At 36.7% G+C, this 17,449-nt stretch overlaps 1 protein-coding gene across 5 annotated transcripts in view; it reads left to right on the top strand.

Annotated features, from left to right (window-relative positions):
* JMJD1C (jumonji domain containing 1C) overlaps window positions 1-17,449 on the top strand; it is a 316,168-nt gene that overhangs the window by 116,812 nt on the left and 181,907 nt on the right. For all 5 annotated transcript variants that reach the window (XM_005226314.5, XM_059882617.1, XM_059882619.1 and 2 more), the window contains one exon: window positions 15,129-15,293. Coding sequence is in view for 4 of the 5 variants with exons in the window: in XM_059882617.1 (XP_059738600.1) it covers window positions 15,129-15,293 (165 nt within the window). In the remaining variant the exon portion in view is untranslated. The remainder of the gene's footprint in view (window positions 1-15,128; window positions 15,294-17,449) is intronic.

Genomic DNA, 17,449 nt, shown 5'->3' with positions numbered 1-17,449 from the left:
GGCATCTATAGGTGAAACAACCTAATAATGATTTTGCAGTGAACCTTTGTAATGACACCTGCTGTGCTTTAATACAGGTATCAGCCAATGATAGGAATGAAACATAACTAGGTCATTCTCCTATGCTAGAGTAATTCTTTTATCCAAAATGTTTTACAAGGATAGTAGGCCCTAGCTTTCAGTTAAAAAATAAAAAGACTTGGAATCTTACAGTTTTCTTTCTGCAGTAGAAAAAATAAACATCTACCTCAAAATGAGTGCACAATTTAGTATGAGTGTACTTATTCTGATAGTGAATATTCTGGTACCATTATTTTAAAATTCTGTTAGTTTTAATTATAATTTTTGATGACTTAACTGCTTATGGGCCATTGATGTCTCAAAAGCTAGGTGGCTGAAATTTCTTTCCCCAGTGCTCTTCAGAGCACTCTACATTGGCACTGTCTTTTAGGTTGATAGGAAAAGCCTTGTATAATTATTCATATAAAATTTTTGATACTGAATATTGTGTTAGTTGACTGGAAGTATAGAAGTATTAAAGAAGGACTGAATAACGTTTAGTAATACACTAGTAGTGAATTTTAACAGAGATTAAAAGCAGTTTTTCATTCTGATGGTCTTTTTTTTTATTGTTGAATTTTTTTTTTTTTTGGTATGAATGCACCACAACTCATTTATCTGTTCACCTATTGAAAGACAGTTTGGTTGATTACTTCGAAATTTTGGCAATTATGAATAAAGCTGGTATACAGATGTTATAGAATTTAAGTGTTAAATGCATTAACCATTTCCATGAGAGTTTTCTAAAATGTATTTTTGCATGATCTTAGACTATTCTGAATATAAATTTAGACATTTCCTGTGTCACTCATTAAATAGATATTACAAACTAGTAGTAGAGGGGACAAGAATTAAATATACACATTTTATTTGTGTCACATGGTATACAAAGTATACAGTAAATGATAAAGATTTTTTAAGTGCTTTGCATGTATTTTTCAATTAAATGTCTAATATTGAATTGTAATACCGTAATACTATTTTTTGACCAATTACAAGTCCAGGTGTGTTTTCTAAAGTCTTTATGAAACTTTTTACGGTTTTTAGAATGCTGTGAAAGCATGTCTTCAAGGACTCTGCTTGTTTTGCCTTAATCATCTGCTTTGGACTTGGAAACTAGATAATACAGTTTATTATTATCTGTACACTAGGGTCAGTAAGCTTTGACCTACGATGAGAGAGTTTACCTTTGGGTCAAGTGCATTTACTTTTAGGGAATGGAATTTGTAACATCTTTCTTGGCTCAGTACGAGCCTTTTAGCTCATTTTTTAGTTCTTTTGTATTTCAGATGGATAGCAATACTACTGCCCTACAGGAAAATAATATATTTAGGACACTGTACATTTTCACTCAAATATATTTGTTCTGCCTTTCAGGACACACTTTTTTCTATTCTTGTTTTTCTTCATTGATCAAATAAGTGTCATGTTTCTTTATCATAATTAGTTAAATATTTTATTAACAAACATGAACGGTTAGATTGAGAAACAGAAGCATATTTTAATTTTACAAACTGTTACTAGTGCCCCAGTGCTGAGTTCTTTATAAATAGTGTAAAAAAGGACATTCATCACTACCTTACATTGTTATAACAAGTCTATATTTCTATAGTAACTTTCTTAAAAATCTGTTTCAGAAGGTAAATGGAGGAAACTAACGATACCAAAAGAGTGAAAGCAGAGGTGGCTCTCAGGACTGTGAAGAGAAGGAATAGAAGCACTTCGGTTTTTTCATTCAAAGTGTCAAAGAGATGTATTTTACCTCTGGCCAGCTCTTTGAGAAGCTACTTACCTGGAAAGACAAATGTCTAAGAAAGAATATTAGTGATGATTTTGAGTTACCTCAGCAATCTGATGGACTAATTGCCTATTACATTGTCATCTGGGGCGCAGTTAATGAAAGTCCACGTGGTTAAAGACAGGAACATAGTATAGTCCCTGTTATAGACTAGGAGAAAAGACCCAGTTTTTTACTATATTACAAGAAGAAGGAACAAACCATCTTTCAGGTGGAACAGAAAGCTCTGAAAGGAGTCACTGGATTTGGAGTTGGTAGCAATAATCAGTTCACTTCAGTCGCTCAGTTGTGTCCGACTCTTTGTGACTCCATGGACCGCAGCTGCCAGGCCTCCCTGTCCAACTCCTGGAGCTTACCCAAACTCATGTCCATTGAGCCGGTGATGCCATCCAACCATTTCATCCTCTGTTTTCCCCTTTCTCCTCCCACCTTCAATCTTTCCCAGCCTCGGGGTCTTTTCAAATGAGTCAGCTAATCCACATCAGATGGCCAAAGTATTGGAGTTTCAGCTTCAACATCAATCCTTCCAATGAACACTCAGGACTGATTTTTAGGATGGACTGGTTGGATCTCCTTGCAGTCCAAGGGACTCTCAAGAGTCTTCTCCAACACCACAGTTCAAAAGCATCGATTGTTTGATGCTCAGTAGTGACAGAAACATTTTGAGAATAGCTTGCCACTTAGGTGATAGAAATTAGAAAACTGCCAGCATAAATTTTCAAAAGATAAATCTCTAGGAGTTTTGTGGAGCTCTAGGATTGAGTTTAAGAGTCTAATAATCAAATACCAAGGGAAAAAAAATCAAAAGCTATCATACTTAGAAATGATTGATATTTATGTTATCTCATAAGATTTCCAACCTACTTTAAAAGGTACTCCTAGAATTGAAGTGGTATGGGAGCTTCTGCATACATTTGACTTCTTTTCTATAAAACATTATATTTAATATAATTTCTAATTATATCTCAAAAGACTAAAACCAGAATTTGAGTCTTTTTCTAAACAAATTATGTTGTGAATTTATTAATACACCTTTGTGTGGTATTCAGGACTTTGCATTTAACTTGGATTTTTATTCATTGTATTTTTATTTGTTATCCTTCTCCTTTAAACTCTTGGGTTACGTACTCATGGATTCAGTTTTGTAAACTACTCCCAGAAATTCCTTTTCTCTTAACCCATCTAAGAGCTGTCTACCTTAATTCATTCCTATGCTTTAAAAGCAATCGCAGAATTTGTGTTCCTGGAAAGCTTCCCCCCACCTTGTTTAGTAAAGCTCCTGGTTCTTACTCATCTTTTGTATTGTCTAGAAATTACTGTGGTGTCTAGAATGCCTCCATATGCTAAAAAAGAACTGCTCTGATGGTTTTCCTTCTTCTTAGCCATTCAGTACTTTAAAAGAGAGCTCTAAGCTTAGCCATTTTCAATTGTGTATCATTTGAATAATTGTCCAAAAGCTATAAGTTGCTTAAGTTCTCTGTTTCCTTTTTTGTAAAACCTTACCCAGCGCATGATAAGCACTCAGATTTTAGCTGCTGCTGTCTTTCCTAATGTTATGGATTCAGTGTTTCTATCCTCCGCAAATTCATATGTCCTAACCCTCAGTGTGAAGGTATTTGGAGATGATGGTCTTTGGGAGACAGTTGGGGCTAGGTGAAGTCATGAGGCTGGGACCCTCATGATTGGATTAGTTGCCTCCTAAGAAGAGACTGTCTGTGCTCCCACAAAGAAGAGGTCATGTGAGCACACACTGAGAAAGCAGCCTGTCTGCAATCAAGGGAAGGTCCTTCTCTTAAGTAAACCTTGCTGTATTCAGTCTTCTAGCCTCTGGAACTGTGAGAAAATAAGTTTCTCTTATTTTTGGTATTTTGTTAAGGCAGCACGTGCAGATTAAGACAGTCATCATCATCAATGATACTGTATTAAATACTCTACCTAATCTTTCCAACCCACCCCTCTTCCCTGATAGTTCAGTTGGTAAAGAATCCACCTGCAATGCTGGAGACCCCGGTTTGATTCCTGGGTCAGGAAGATCCCCTGGCGAAGGGATAGGCTACCCACTCCTCTATTCTTGGCCTTCTGTGGTGGCTCAGCTGGTAAAGAATCTGCCCACAATGCGGGAGACCTGGGTTCGATCCCTGAGTTGGGAAGATCCCCTGGAGAAGGGAAAGGCTACCCACTCCAGTACTCTTGCCTGGAGAATTCCAAGGACTGTATAGTCCTTGGGATCTCAAAGAGTGGGACATGACAGGGCGACTTTCACTTCACTTCACTTCAATCTTTCCAAAAGATAGTAGTATTTATGCCTCCTGCATTGGCAGGCAGGTTCTTTACCACTAGAGCCACCTGAGAAGCCAAGTAGTATACATACCGAATTTTATAATAAGGAACTTAGATGACACGATAGGAATATAGTTCTTTTTTATTGAATGTAGAGAAAAGTAATTGAAACTTAAGCATCTTTGGATACTTTGCAATTCTTGATGCATTTTGTTCACCAAGTAGTAACATTATTTCGGTAACTTAATTCATAGAGGAATAAGCAATATAAATACTGGAAGCAAGCTTAGTCTCACTTTATTAAATACTATAGATTTTGAAAGCAAGCTTGGTCTCTTATTTTACTGTTTGCTATCTTTTTTGACCCTTTTTCTTATTTTGCTCCATAGGGCTCCAACTTGTAGACTTAATATGGAAAGTCTTAAGGCCATTTGAAGTGTTTGGTTCTTCTACTTTTATGCCACAAAGGAGTCAGCTACATGGACAGCTGTCTCTAATCAGTGATTTTATCACATGCTGTGTGGATCAGCTTGTAAGGACTATCCCTGTGCTGCTATATGACTTAAACCTCTTATAAGATATTTTACTGTTTTCATTGACTCCATTAACTAACTGCTTGACATTAGGCAAATAATTTCTCTGGATCTGTTCCCACTTTTGAAAAAGTCGGTCACAGTAGTGCCTACTTACAGGGTATATGTAACGATCAAATGGCTTAGTATACGCACGTGCTGCTGCTGTTTAGTTGGTGAGTCTTGTCCCTTTGGGACCCCATGGACTGTAGCCTGCCAGGCCCTTCTTTCCATGGGATTTCCCAGGCAAAAATACTAGAGTGGGTAGCCATTTCCTTCTCCAGGGCATCCTTCTGACCCAGGGATTGAACCCCTGTCTCCTGCTTGGCAGGTGGATTCTTTACCACTGAGCCACCTGCGGAGCCCCCTAATATATGCACATAGTAGGCCCTGTTCAAGTGCTAGCTGTTTTTCTGTTGTTACTGATATTGCCATTACTTCCATTATCAATAATACTTGTTAAATGTGATAGAGATTTGAATACCCCTTTGGAGATGAATGATTATCTGCGGTCCCCAGACTATTTCAGAATTTTCAGAACCTAGATTCATATAGCACAATGCATATTTAATTTTACTTGTTATGATTGTCATTCTAGTAAGATACTATTTTGGTGTGAATTTGTATTCTACTCCTCTATAGAATTGTCCTTACAATTTTAATTTTAGTTGACCTTAGCAAATTTAATGTAACTACACAGAATATAATACTTATTTGTTAAAAAGTTGGGTGGCTCAGATGGTAAAGTGTCTGTCCGGTAGACCCCGATTCAATCCCTGGGTCAGGAATATCCCCTGGAGAAGGAAATGGCAACCCACTCCAGTACTCTTGCCTGGAAAATCCCACGGATGGAGAAGCCTGGTAGGCTACAGTCTATGGGGTCGCAAAGAGTCGGACACGACTGAGCGACTTCACTTCACTTCACTTCACAATAATGACGAAAATAAAAGAGAAAATAGCAGAAACCTCTTACGTTATTTCAAACCAGCTATTCCTTGGATTATGCGAGGCTATTTTTCATGTCTAATTCCAAATTCAGTTAATTTTTTTTAAGATCAACTTGTTTCTTTAAAATAATTCTTATATGTGTTGATTATTCCTCAACATATTCTGTTTGTTTAAGCTTGGCCTAGTTCATGTGAATGCCTATTAATTTTGACCCTTAGTGTTAATAACTTTGGAAGGAACCTAAAATTATGGTTATATTGTTTACTTTTTTATGAAGTGAAATTTAAAAGAGATCTAATTTCCTTATTGTATATAATTTATGTGTAATTATTTTCTTTAATATCTTTTTTGTCTTAATAATAAATGAATTTCCCAAATGATTGTACTTTTGTTTTCACAATTTCTTCCAATAATCTAGAAAACTTATTTTAAATACAACTCTATACCAGCAGTAATAAAAACATTATTTAACTCTGATTTCTCAAATTCTTCTATTTGATTACTTCCTTATATATAAAGTGTATATATGAAGCCTATATGTAAAACGTATACATGAAACCATTTGTGGTTTATCACAGGATAGTCAATGTAGTTCCCTGTGCTGTATGGTGGGGCCTTGTTGTTTATCCGTTCTTTGTATAATAGTTTGCATCTGCTAATCTCCCTCCTTTCTTACACATTGATTTCTTATTACCAAAATATTTATATAGATTTGTAAATAGGTAAATCTTGTGGAAAAAACTAGTCTGTTTACCCCCTACTGCTAGTTTATAGAAAAATATCTATTAGGTATCCCATGAGAGAAGATTTTATGGACAAAGAAATTGGGAAAATTTCTCAGTATAAACTCTCCCATTAATAATGTATAGGAAATACTAGCATGTTAAAAGCCTGGAAGACCTGTGGTAAAATTAGACATGTATTACTCGATGGACGTGAGTCTGAGTGAACTCCGGGAGTTAGTGATGGACAGGGAGGCCTGGCATGCTGTGATTAATGGAGTCACAAAGAGTCAGACACGACTGAGCAACTGAACTGAACTTTACCTTATTAGTTAATGAACTTTGTGCATGACTTACTTGGCTTCTCTAATGCTTATTTATTAATATATACAAAGAAATGATTCTTGGTGTAGTCTGTGCTTTTATTTTTAATGTTAAAATTTCTTAGAGTGTAAGTGGTTTTAGCCTGTGTTGCTGGTTAGTTTTGACAGAATCAAGTCTGGGAACTCTTAGTTCTTACATGACATTATGTAAATCCTCACCCTTCGTTTGGAGTAAATAAAAAGATGAGGCTATATTGCACTAATCTGTGAAATGCTGAGCTTGATGAAGGAGAAGCTGGAATCAGAATTGCCAGGAGAAACCTCAGATATGTAGATGACACCACCCTCATGGCAGAAAGCAAAGAGGAACTAAAGAGCCTCTTGATGAAAGTGAAAGACGAGAGTGAAAAAGCTGGCTTAAAACTCAACATTCAGAAAAACTTAAGATCATGGCTTCCGGTCCCATCAATTCATGACAAATAGATTTGGAAACAGTGGAGACAGTGGCAGACTTTTATTTTCCTGGGCTCCAAAATCACTGCGTATTATGACTTCAGCCATGAAATTTAAAAATGCTTGCTCCTTGGATGTAAACCTATGACCAACCTAGACAGCATATTAAAAAGCAGAGATATTACTTGGCCAGCAAAGGTCTGGATAGTCAAAGCTATGGTTTCTCCAGTAGTCATGTATTGATGTGAGAGTTGTACCATAAAGAAGGCTGAGCGCCAAAGAATTGATGCTTTTGAACTGTGGTGTTGGAGAAGACTCTTGAGAGTCCCATGGACTGCAAGGAGATCACATCAGTCAATCCTAAATGGAATTGACCCTGAATATTCATTGGGAGGACTGAAGCTGAAACTCTAATACTTTGGCCCCCTGATGTGAAGAAATGACTCATTAGAAAAGACCCTAATGCTTGGAAAGTTTGTAGACAGGAGGAGAATAGGATGACAGAGGACGAGATGGCTGGATCACATCACCGACTCGATGGACATGAGCTTGAGCAAACGCCAGGAATTGATGATGGACAGGGAAGCCTGGTGTGCTGCATTCCATAGGTTCACAAAGAGTCAGACATGACTGAGCGACTAAACTGAACTGATAATTGCACTAAATTCATGTGATAGCAACTTACTGTTATTGAAACCATGGTAAAAATAACTCAATTTGTCTTATATCATTTGATTTTGCAGAAGAAACAGTTGTGGTTTTCTTTATAAATGTCATTAAATAGAGAGTATATTGTTGAAGAATGGGGCTTTTCTCAGTTTATGGTCATTGTTTTATTTTGTGGTTGTAGAAAAATTAGATTCATGTAAGCTGCCTACATGTCTTGAAATCAGGTGAGCAGAATCCACTTGCTAATTTAAAGCAATCAAGCCATATAGTAGAAAAGAGACATTCTGTATATAAACAGTAACTGTGTTTGAAGAGTTCAAAGGTTAGGTTAATTTTAATGGGCAAAATAGCAGAAACTGAATTGCATGATTGCTGTTTATGTTTTTTTTTCTTGCCAATGATTGCTTTAACAGTTTGACAGCTTTTCTTTTAGGGATTTCCTATTAAACATATGTAAAACTGAGAATCTTGGCGTATTGATATCTGTTGTAGAAAGCACATATTAAAAACATTACAGTTTTTTAACTTTCCAGTGAGCAATTCTTAGAATTCACTGTTATAGTATCTTGAGCTAATAACATATTTGTTGTTGTTCATTCGTTACCACGTCCAACTGGCGTCAGTGGTTGGGGCATAGACTTGGATTACTGTAATGATAAACGGTTTGCCTCATAAATGAACTGAAATCTTTCTGTCTTTTTTGAGGTTGCACTTTTGTTGATTATGAGGGCTACTCCATTTCTTCTAAGAGATTCTTGCCAATAGTCATAGATACAATTGTCTTCTGAGTTACATTTGCCCGTTTCCATCCATATTAGTTCACTGATTCCTAAGATGTCCATGTTTACTCTTGCCATCTCCTGCTTGACCACATCCAATTTACCCTGATTCATGGACCTAATGTTTCAGGTTCCTATGCAATACTCTTCTTTATGACACTGAACTTTACTTTCCCCACCAGACACGTACACAACCGAGTGTTATTTCCCCTTTGGCCCAGCCGCTTCATTCTTTCTAGAGCTATTAGTAATTGCCCCCAACTCTTCCCCAGGAAGACATCTTCCAACTTGGGTCGGGTGCGGGGGTCTCATCTTCTAGTGTCACATCTTTTTGCCTTTTTATACTCTTCAAGGGGTTCTCATGGGAAGAATACTGGCGTGGATTCCCGTTTCTAACTCCAGTGGATCACATTTTGTCAGAACTCTTCACTATGACCATTCCATCTTGGGTGACCTTGCGTGACATGGCTCATAGCGTCATTAAGTTACACAAGCCCCTTATCATATATGAGGGGGAATAAAGTATTTTCTACATATTTACTATCACATACTGATTTTTTTTATACTGATTATTTTTGATAATTATTTGTTTAGCCTTTTTCTCTCATCATATTCACTACATGGTAAATTGTTGCTATGTATGCATGGCTGTTAACTCTTGATGTATATCTCTAATTTCTGAAGTTCCAGTGTTCATCTTGATTGGCTCTAATATGAAATCTGGTATTTACTGTGTGAAATCTTCATCCTTTTCTTTTATCTACAGAATTATGAAACCAGTGACTAATCAGTAAATAGATCAATTCTATTCATCTTGCCTTTAGTACCTTTTTTCTTTAGTGTTGTGGTGCTTTTTCCCCAAATTTGTCATTTATTTGTGTTTATAATATGTTTTGCACTGTGGTGGATATTCAAAAAATTTAACAAGGACCTTACTTTGCTAGGCACTAGAGATGCAAAAAAAGATGAAGGTATACTAATCCTTGCCCTCAAAGATCTTGTATTTTAACTGGTAAGACAGGGAACTAAGTGTATAGAAGGATCTAATATAGATGAGGAGGGAGTTAATACAAAGTAATGTGATAATTATTAAGTATTTACTAAGCACAGCACAATGTGTTAACTTACAGTGTTTTAGATAGGTTTACAGATTGAAAGAAATTATGCCTCTCTAAGCCTCTTGCCATTTACATACCTATATTTTGTAAGGCTAATAAGTTTGTTACTGATCAAGTTAGCAAGGTACAAAATCTTACCTGTGTTGGTATGTAGGTAATCTAACATTTGCATTGTGTATCCCTTGCTATGTATACCAAGAAAGCAAAACCCTGACTGCTCTTTATCTGGGCCATTTCTCAGGGTTGTATTTGCAGTGAGTGGCAAGGAGGGATGAGGCAAAGACTTTACCAACCAAACATGCTTGCTTCCACTTAAAATAAAAGTGGAAGACTATTCCATGGTCATTGTTCTTCTTTCTGTGTATATAGGTGTTCATCCTGGGCCCTTCACTTCCTTCCCATGGGAGTTGGGAGGCATGAGGAACCAACATAAGTAGCATGCTGATACTCTGTTTTAAGTAATAAGTAGCTTTTGCTCTAAGTAATGAAGTCTTAGGGGTCTTGTGTCCTTTGCCAGACTCCATGAACAGTAGTAAGGTAGCTTGTTAGCATGCACGTGCACACACACACACACACACACACACAACTGTCTACCTGTTTACCTACCTATCTGTCTACAGTAAACTGTCAAGTCCTTCACTCTTGTAGATATTATGGAGGTAAATTGGCTTTACAGCAAAGAAGCAGAATGCCTGGTTTCAGTTTCCTTCTGTCCCCAGGTGCTAGCAGATTCCTAAAATAGCCCATAACACTGTCTATGCAAGGTAAGTATGAGTTTAGAAAGTTCACTTCTAGATGAAACTTTTAATTTTACATCAAGGACTTTGCATTTGGAAGAATTTACGTTGAGTATATGTCCTTTCAGATTAAAAATACACCATCGATCTTTAGGTTCTTGACTGAAATATTTTGTTCAGTTCAGTTCAGTCGCTCAGTTGTGTCTGACTCTTTGCGACCCCATGAATCGCAGCACGCCAGGCCTCCCTGTCCTTCACCAACTCCCAGAGTTCACTCAGACTTGTGTCCATCAACTCGGTGATGCCATCCAGCCATCTCATCCTCTGTCATCCTCTTCTCCTCCTGCCCCCAATCCCTCCCAGCATCAGGGTCTTTTACAATGAGTCAGCTCTTCGCATAAGGTGGCCAAAGTATTGGAGTTTCAGCTTCAACATCAGTCCTTCCAGTGAACACCCAGGACTTATTTCCTTTAGAATGGACTGGTTGGATCTCCTTGCAGTCCAAGGGACTCTGAAGAGTCTTCTCCAACACCACAGTTCAAAAGCATCAATTCTTTCCCATTCAGCTTTCTTCACAGTCCAACTCTCATATCCATACCTGACCACTGGAAAAACCATAGCCTTGACTAGACGGACCTTTGCTGGCAAAGTAATATCTCTGCTTTTGAATATGCTGTCTAGGTTGGTCATAACTTTCCTTCCAAGGAGTAAGCGTCTTTTAATTTCATGGATGCAGTCACTATCTGCAGTGATTTTGGAGCCCCAAAAAATAAAGTCTGACACTGTTTCCACTGTTTCCCCATCTATTTGCCTTGAAGTGATGGGACCAGATGCCGTGATCTTAATTTTCTGAATGTTGAGCTTTAAGCCAACTTTTTCATTCTCCTCTTTCACTTTCATCAAGAGGCTTTTTAGTTCCTCTTCACTTTCTGCCATAAGGGTGGTGTCATCTGCATATCTGAGGTTATTGATATTTCTCCTGGTAATCTGATTCCAGCTTGTGCTTCTTCCAGCCCAGGGTTTCTCATGATGTACTCTGCATATAAGTTAAATAAGCAGGGTGACAATATACAGCCTTGACGGACTCCTTTTCCTATTTGGAACCAGTCCGTTGTTCCATGTCCAATTCTAACTGTTGCATCCTGACCTGCGTACAGGTTTCTCAAGAGGCAGATCAGGTGGTCTGGTATTCCCATCTCTTTTAAGAATTTACCACAGTTTCTTGTGATCCACACAGTCAAAGGCTTTGGCATAGTCAATAAAGCAGAAGTGGATGTTTTTCTGGAACTCTCTTGCTTTTTCGATGATTCAGCGGATGTTGGCAATTTGATCTCTGGTTCCTCTGTCTTTTCTAAAACCAGCTTGAACATTTGGAAGCTCACAATTCACGTATTGCTGAAGCCTGGCTTGGAGAATTTTGAGCATTGCTTTACTAGCATGTGAGATAAGTGCAATTGTGCGGTAGTTTGAGCATTCTTTGGCATTGTCTTTCTTTGGGATTGGAATGAAAACTGACCTTTTCCAGTCCTGTGGCCACTGCTGAGTTTTCCAAATTTGCTGGCATACTGAGTGCAGCACTTTCACAGCATCATCTTTCAGGATTTGAAATAGCTCAACTGGAATTCCTTCACCTCCACTAGCTTTGTTCGTAGTGATGCTTTCTAAGGCCCACTTGACTTCACATTCCAGGATGTCTGGCTCTAGGTGAGTGATCACACCATTGTGATTATCTGGGTCATGAAGCTCTTTTTTGTATAGTTCTTCTGTGTGTTCTTGCCACCTCTTGTTAATATCTTCTGCTTCTGTTAGGTCCATACCATTTCTGTCCTTTATTGAGCCCATCTTTGCATGAAATGTTCCCTTGGTATCTCTGATTTTCTTGAAGAGATCTCTAGTCTTTCCCATTCTGTTGTTTTCCTCTATTTCTTTGCATTGACCACTGAGGAAGGCTTTCTTACCTCTCCTTGCTATTCTTTGGAACTCTGCATTCAGATGCTTATATCTTTCCTTTTCTCCTTTGCTTTTTGCTTGTCTTCTTTTCACGACTATTTGTAAGGCCTCCCCAGACAGCCATTTTCCTTTTTTGCATTTCTTTTCTATGGGAATGGTCCTGATCCCTGTCTCCTGTACAATGTCACGAACCTCTGTCCATAGTTCATCAGACAATCTGTCTATCAGATCTAATCCCTTAAATCTATTTCTTACTTCGACTGTATAATCATAAGGGATTTGATTTAGGTCATACCTGAATGGTCTAGTAGTTTTCCCTACTTTCTTCAATTTAAGTCTGAAATTGGCAATAAGGAGTTCATGATCTGAGCCACAGTCAGCTCCTGGTCTTGTTTTTGTTGACTGTATAGAGCTTCTCCATCTTTGGCTGCAAACAATATAATCAGTCTGATTTCGGTGTTGACCATCTGATGATGTCCATGTATAGAGTCTTCTCTTGTGTTGTTGGAAGAGGGTGTATGCTATGACCAGTGCATTCACTTGGCAAAACTCTTACTAGCCTTTGCCGTACTTCATTCCATACTCCAAGGCCAAATTTGTCTGTTATTCTAGGTGTTTCTTGACTTCCTACTTTTGCATTCCAGTCCCCTATAATGAAAAGGACATAATTTTGGGGTTTTAGTTCTAAAAGGTCTTGTAGGTCTTCATAGAACCGTTCAACTTCAGCTTCTTCAGTGTTACTGGTTGGGGCATAGGCTTGGATTACCGTGATATTGAATGAATTGTCTTGGAAATGAACAGAGATCATTCTGTCATTTTTTAAATTGCATCTAAGTACTGCATTTCGGACTCTTTGTTGACCATGATGGCTACTCCATTTCTTCTAAGGGATTCTTGCCCACAGTAGTAGATATAATGGTCATCTAAGTTAAATTCACCCATCCCAGTCCATTTTAGTTCACCGATTCCTAGAATGTCGACGTTCACTCTTACCATCTCCTGTTTGACCACTTCCAATTTGCCTTGATTCATGGACCTGGCATTCCAGGTTCCTATGCAATATTGCTCTTCACAGCATCGGACTTTGCTTCTATCACCAGTCACATCCACAACTGGGTATACCATATTTTTATCCGTGTGTGTATGTATTGTTGATAAGGGGAAAGCAAAAATAGTGATAATGTTTTCCTGAACCTGGTCTCAACTTCAGTTTACTGGTGTTACCCAAAACCCTTTTATGCAGAATTGAGTAACTGAGAACCTTGAAAGATTTAAAGTAGTGGAGAAAGTAGTATCATTTGAAATATTTGCAGAATATCAGATGGCCTCAGTGTAACCTCTAAGGATACATTTGTAGAAGACAGCAGAGCTTCTGCTATGAGTTTGTCTGGGTAACCATGAACAGAGATTATATACTTAAACAATGTATTTCTCTCTTTCCTAATTCTAATACATAAACATAGCTAAGTAGCTTAGTAATGGGCAGGGGCAGAGATATCTCAAGTCAAACATATGTTTTACCAGTTTACCTCCATGTTTAAAATTCCATGATTGCAAGAGTATGAGATTTGTAATATTTGTTAAGTACTTTGTATGTATGCAGCAATGATGTGTTCCCTGAAACAGTTCTACCCTCAGTGCATTTGTACCCATTATTTGATTATATACTGATAAAACTGTATGAAAAACAACTGCTTGTAGATGTTCACAGTTAAGTTTGAATAGAGGTGGGGGGTATAAACATCCTCCAAGAAGTTGAGCAAGGCCAGAAGAACAAACAGAATTTAAGTAAGTGGAAACAAACACATCAGGTGTAAGGGAGCAAAAGATGGCTAAAAGAAAAACATAAGAATAAGATTGCCTCCAGCATAACTAATAATCTTGTAGGGAAGACAGCTCCATGATACAGATGTATGAATGAAAAAGAATGAGGGTGGGAAAAGAAGAGTTGAATGATTGCATGACTTAGAATAAAATAGCTTCAGTTTCCCAAATATAACATCCTTGTCTTGTTCCTGTTTTGGTGGAAAAGCTTTCCAGTCTTTCAGCATTGAGTATGATTCAGCTGTGGGGTTTTCATTTTCATTATTATTTTCATTAAGTTGAGAGTTTCCCTCTAGTCCTGGTTGAGTATTTTTGTAATGACAGAGTGATCAGTTTGTCAAGTGCTTTTTCTTTGTCAGTTAAAATGATCCTGTCATTCTCTTCATTCTCTTAATCTGTTATGTTACATTAATTGATTTTTCATATGTTGACCATCCTTATAGTGCCTTCTGTCTTTGTACTGAACAGTTTTGTTGGAAAAAAGCCAAACTCATTTGTTTACATTCTGTCTATGTCTATTTTGATACTAGAAAGTCAGAGATACGTAGTTAAGTCATATCATCTGCCAAGCCTAAAATAATTACTGTTTGGTCCTTAGAAAGCATTTCCTGACTTCTGCTTCTAGAATCATCAGTATCAACATAGTTCATTAGTAGATACTCACCAATCTGTACTGAACAATATTACTTGAATTGCTTTTCTTAGTAAACTTACTGTTTATCTTCCTGTATACAATAAGTGTTATAATTTTTTAAAGAGAGATAAATAATGATTTTTAAGAGAACTGTTAATTTGAATAATGAATTTGTTAATGGGTTTTGTAATTTAATTTCATGGCTTAAATTTTAAAATATCACAATCTCCATTGCTTATGAGTTTTATTTTCTTTTCCTAGGTGTATGTGGAATTTGATGATCTTGAGTGGGATAAACGAGAGTGGGTTAAAGTTTATGAAGATTTTTCAACCTTCTTGGTGGAATACCACTTAATCTGGGCCAGAAGGATCAACCCTAGCCAGACTCAGGGATCAAAGAGCAAACAGATTCAGTGGCCTGCATTGGTAAGATCTATATTCCTTATGTCATTAATAATTTTCAGTTGTTTGTTTTAAAAGAATTAAGAGCTAAATATAAGTTTTTGAGTTTTCTTAGTGACTAAAGATTAATATTTCTGAGTAGTGGCTTCTCCCCACCAATGCAAGAAACATGGAGAAACCTCGATTGAGGAGAAACCTCGATCCCTAGGTTGAGAAGATGCCCTGGAGAAGGAAATGCCAAGCCACTCCAATATTCTTGCCTGGAAAATCCATGGACAGAAGAGCCTGGCAGGCTGCAGTCCATGGCATCACAAAAAGTTGGACACAACTTAGCCACTAGACAAAAATAACAAAGCTCTGAAGTAGCTGGCAGATATTTCAAAATACTACTTCTATTTTCTCAAACAATTTTATGTCTTTTTGTTAATACTCTTTGAGCATATTTCGTCCACAAATAGTTCATTCTGTTTTTTAGGGGAAACATGAATTGAATTGATGACTGCTTAGGGATAGTTGACTGATTTGTATGCAATGTGAAAGAATTTTTCTGAATGACACTTTGTGGGTTACTTTTTATAAATCATTAAGTAGCATATGGTTTTCTTTGTTAAATTTTGTCAAAATTGAGTGAATCATTGTGGATAATATCTGATATTTATGGAAGAATTACATTTGATCCTTGAACAACATGGATTTAAACTGTGTGAGTCAATTTGTATGTGGATTTTTTTCTAATAAATATGTACTCGTATGCTACACTGTTTGCAGTTGGTTGACTCTACAAATGGGGGACCACAGACATGGAGAATGAATTGAAAAGTTATATACACATACTTTAAACTGGTTTGTGGGTTGAGTTGTAACCCCCATGTTGTTTAAGGGTCAATTGTGGATTTTAAGGTAGTAAGAAAACATTACTTCATATCAGGAGATACTCCATTTAAGAAAACAATAGATTGCAGTGAATTCTCATCATTAATTCTGTGGGGGAAAAGTCACATCTCTTTAACCATTATTATCCCTGTTTTCTGGAAGAGTATTCAGCATTTAATAATTATTCAGTTTGAATAAAATAATTTTCTTATATTAATATCAAAGAAATATGTTAAAGGCATTGAAACATCAATTTAGGTGTTTGGTATTTATATATTATCAAGATACTTTTAGAAATTTTTCAACATAAATTAACTACATAGAAGGATAGTTTAATTTGTTGGCAATTGGAGTGCTTTAAATTTTCTGTTTTAGTTAACCCTTTAAAAGTGTAAGGAGGTAAGTGGATAAAAAGCAAAGATTGGGAGGGAAGGAGAGAGAGAATAAAATGAATTAAAGGCATTTTAAAAAGAGAATATAATATGGAAGGATGAAAGGTAATATTTATGAACTATAGTTTTGATAGGATAGTTTGAATATTCTAGGAAAATAAAGACAATATTATTCAGTAAGATAGATTTTTAAAAAATATTTGTTGCAGGAGTGTTTTATTGTTTAGTCGCTAAGTCGTGACTGACTCTTTGCAGCCCTGTGGACTGCAGTGCGCCAGGCTTCCCTGTCCTTCACTATCACTTAGAGTTTTCTCAGACTCATGTCCATTGAGTTGATGATGTCATCCAACTGTCTTATCCTTTGTCTTTTGGATTGTTAATATAAAGTTTTTTAAACTGTCACTAGTATGCTTTATAATTTTATAAACAACTCAAAAATTGGATGAAATCTGTAATTATCACATATAAGTGAATTTTGAATGAAAAGTTTCAAAAGCAGTAATATTAATAATACCAGAAAGTATTCCCTGGGAACATAGTTAAAGAATAGACAGAACTTTAGAAAAATCTTTGCCCTTTCTTAGAGACAGTTAAAATTAAGGTGAATTCCTAATGTATATTTATAAATTACTCATTTTGGAGAAAGTTTCTATTAGGAAATACTATTTAATAATAATTTTATCATATTCTACAAATTTGTTTCTGTTAAATCTTTTAACCCCACAAAACTACTTAAATAAACACCAAACTTTAAAAAATTCAACTTATTTTTTAAATAAAAAAAAAGTACTGGAGAAGGAAATGGCAACCCACTCTAGTGTTCTTGCCTGGAGAATCCCGTGGACAGAGGAGCCCGAAGGGCCACAGTCCATGGTCACAAAGAGTCGGACACAACAGAGTGACTAACACTTTCAC

Source organism: Bos taurus, chromosome 28 (assembly GCF_002263795.3).
Source record: "Bos taurus isolate L1 Dominette 01449 registration number 42190680 breed Hereford chromosome 28, ARS-UCD2.0, whole genome shotgun sequence".
In the NCBI taxonomy this organism is placed as follows: Eukaryota; Metazoa; Chordata; class Mammalia; order Artiodactyla; family Bovidae; genus Bos; species Bos taurus.
The sequence above is the reverse complement of the archived record's forward strand: the minus strand, read 5'-3'. Positions and strand labels throughout refer to the sequence as shown.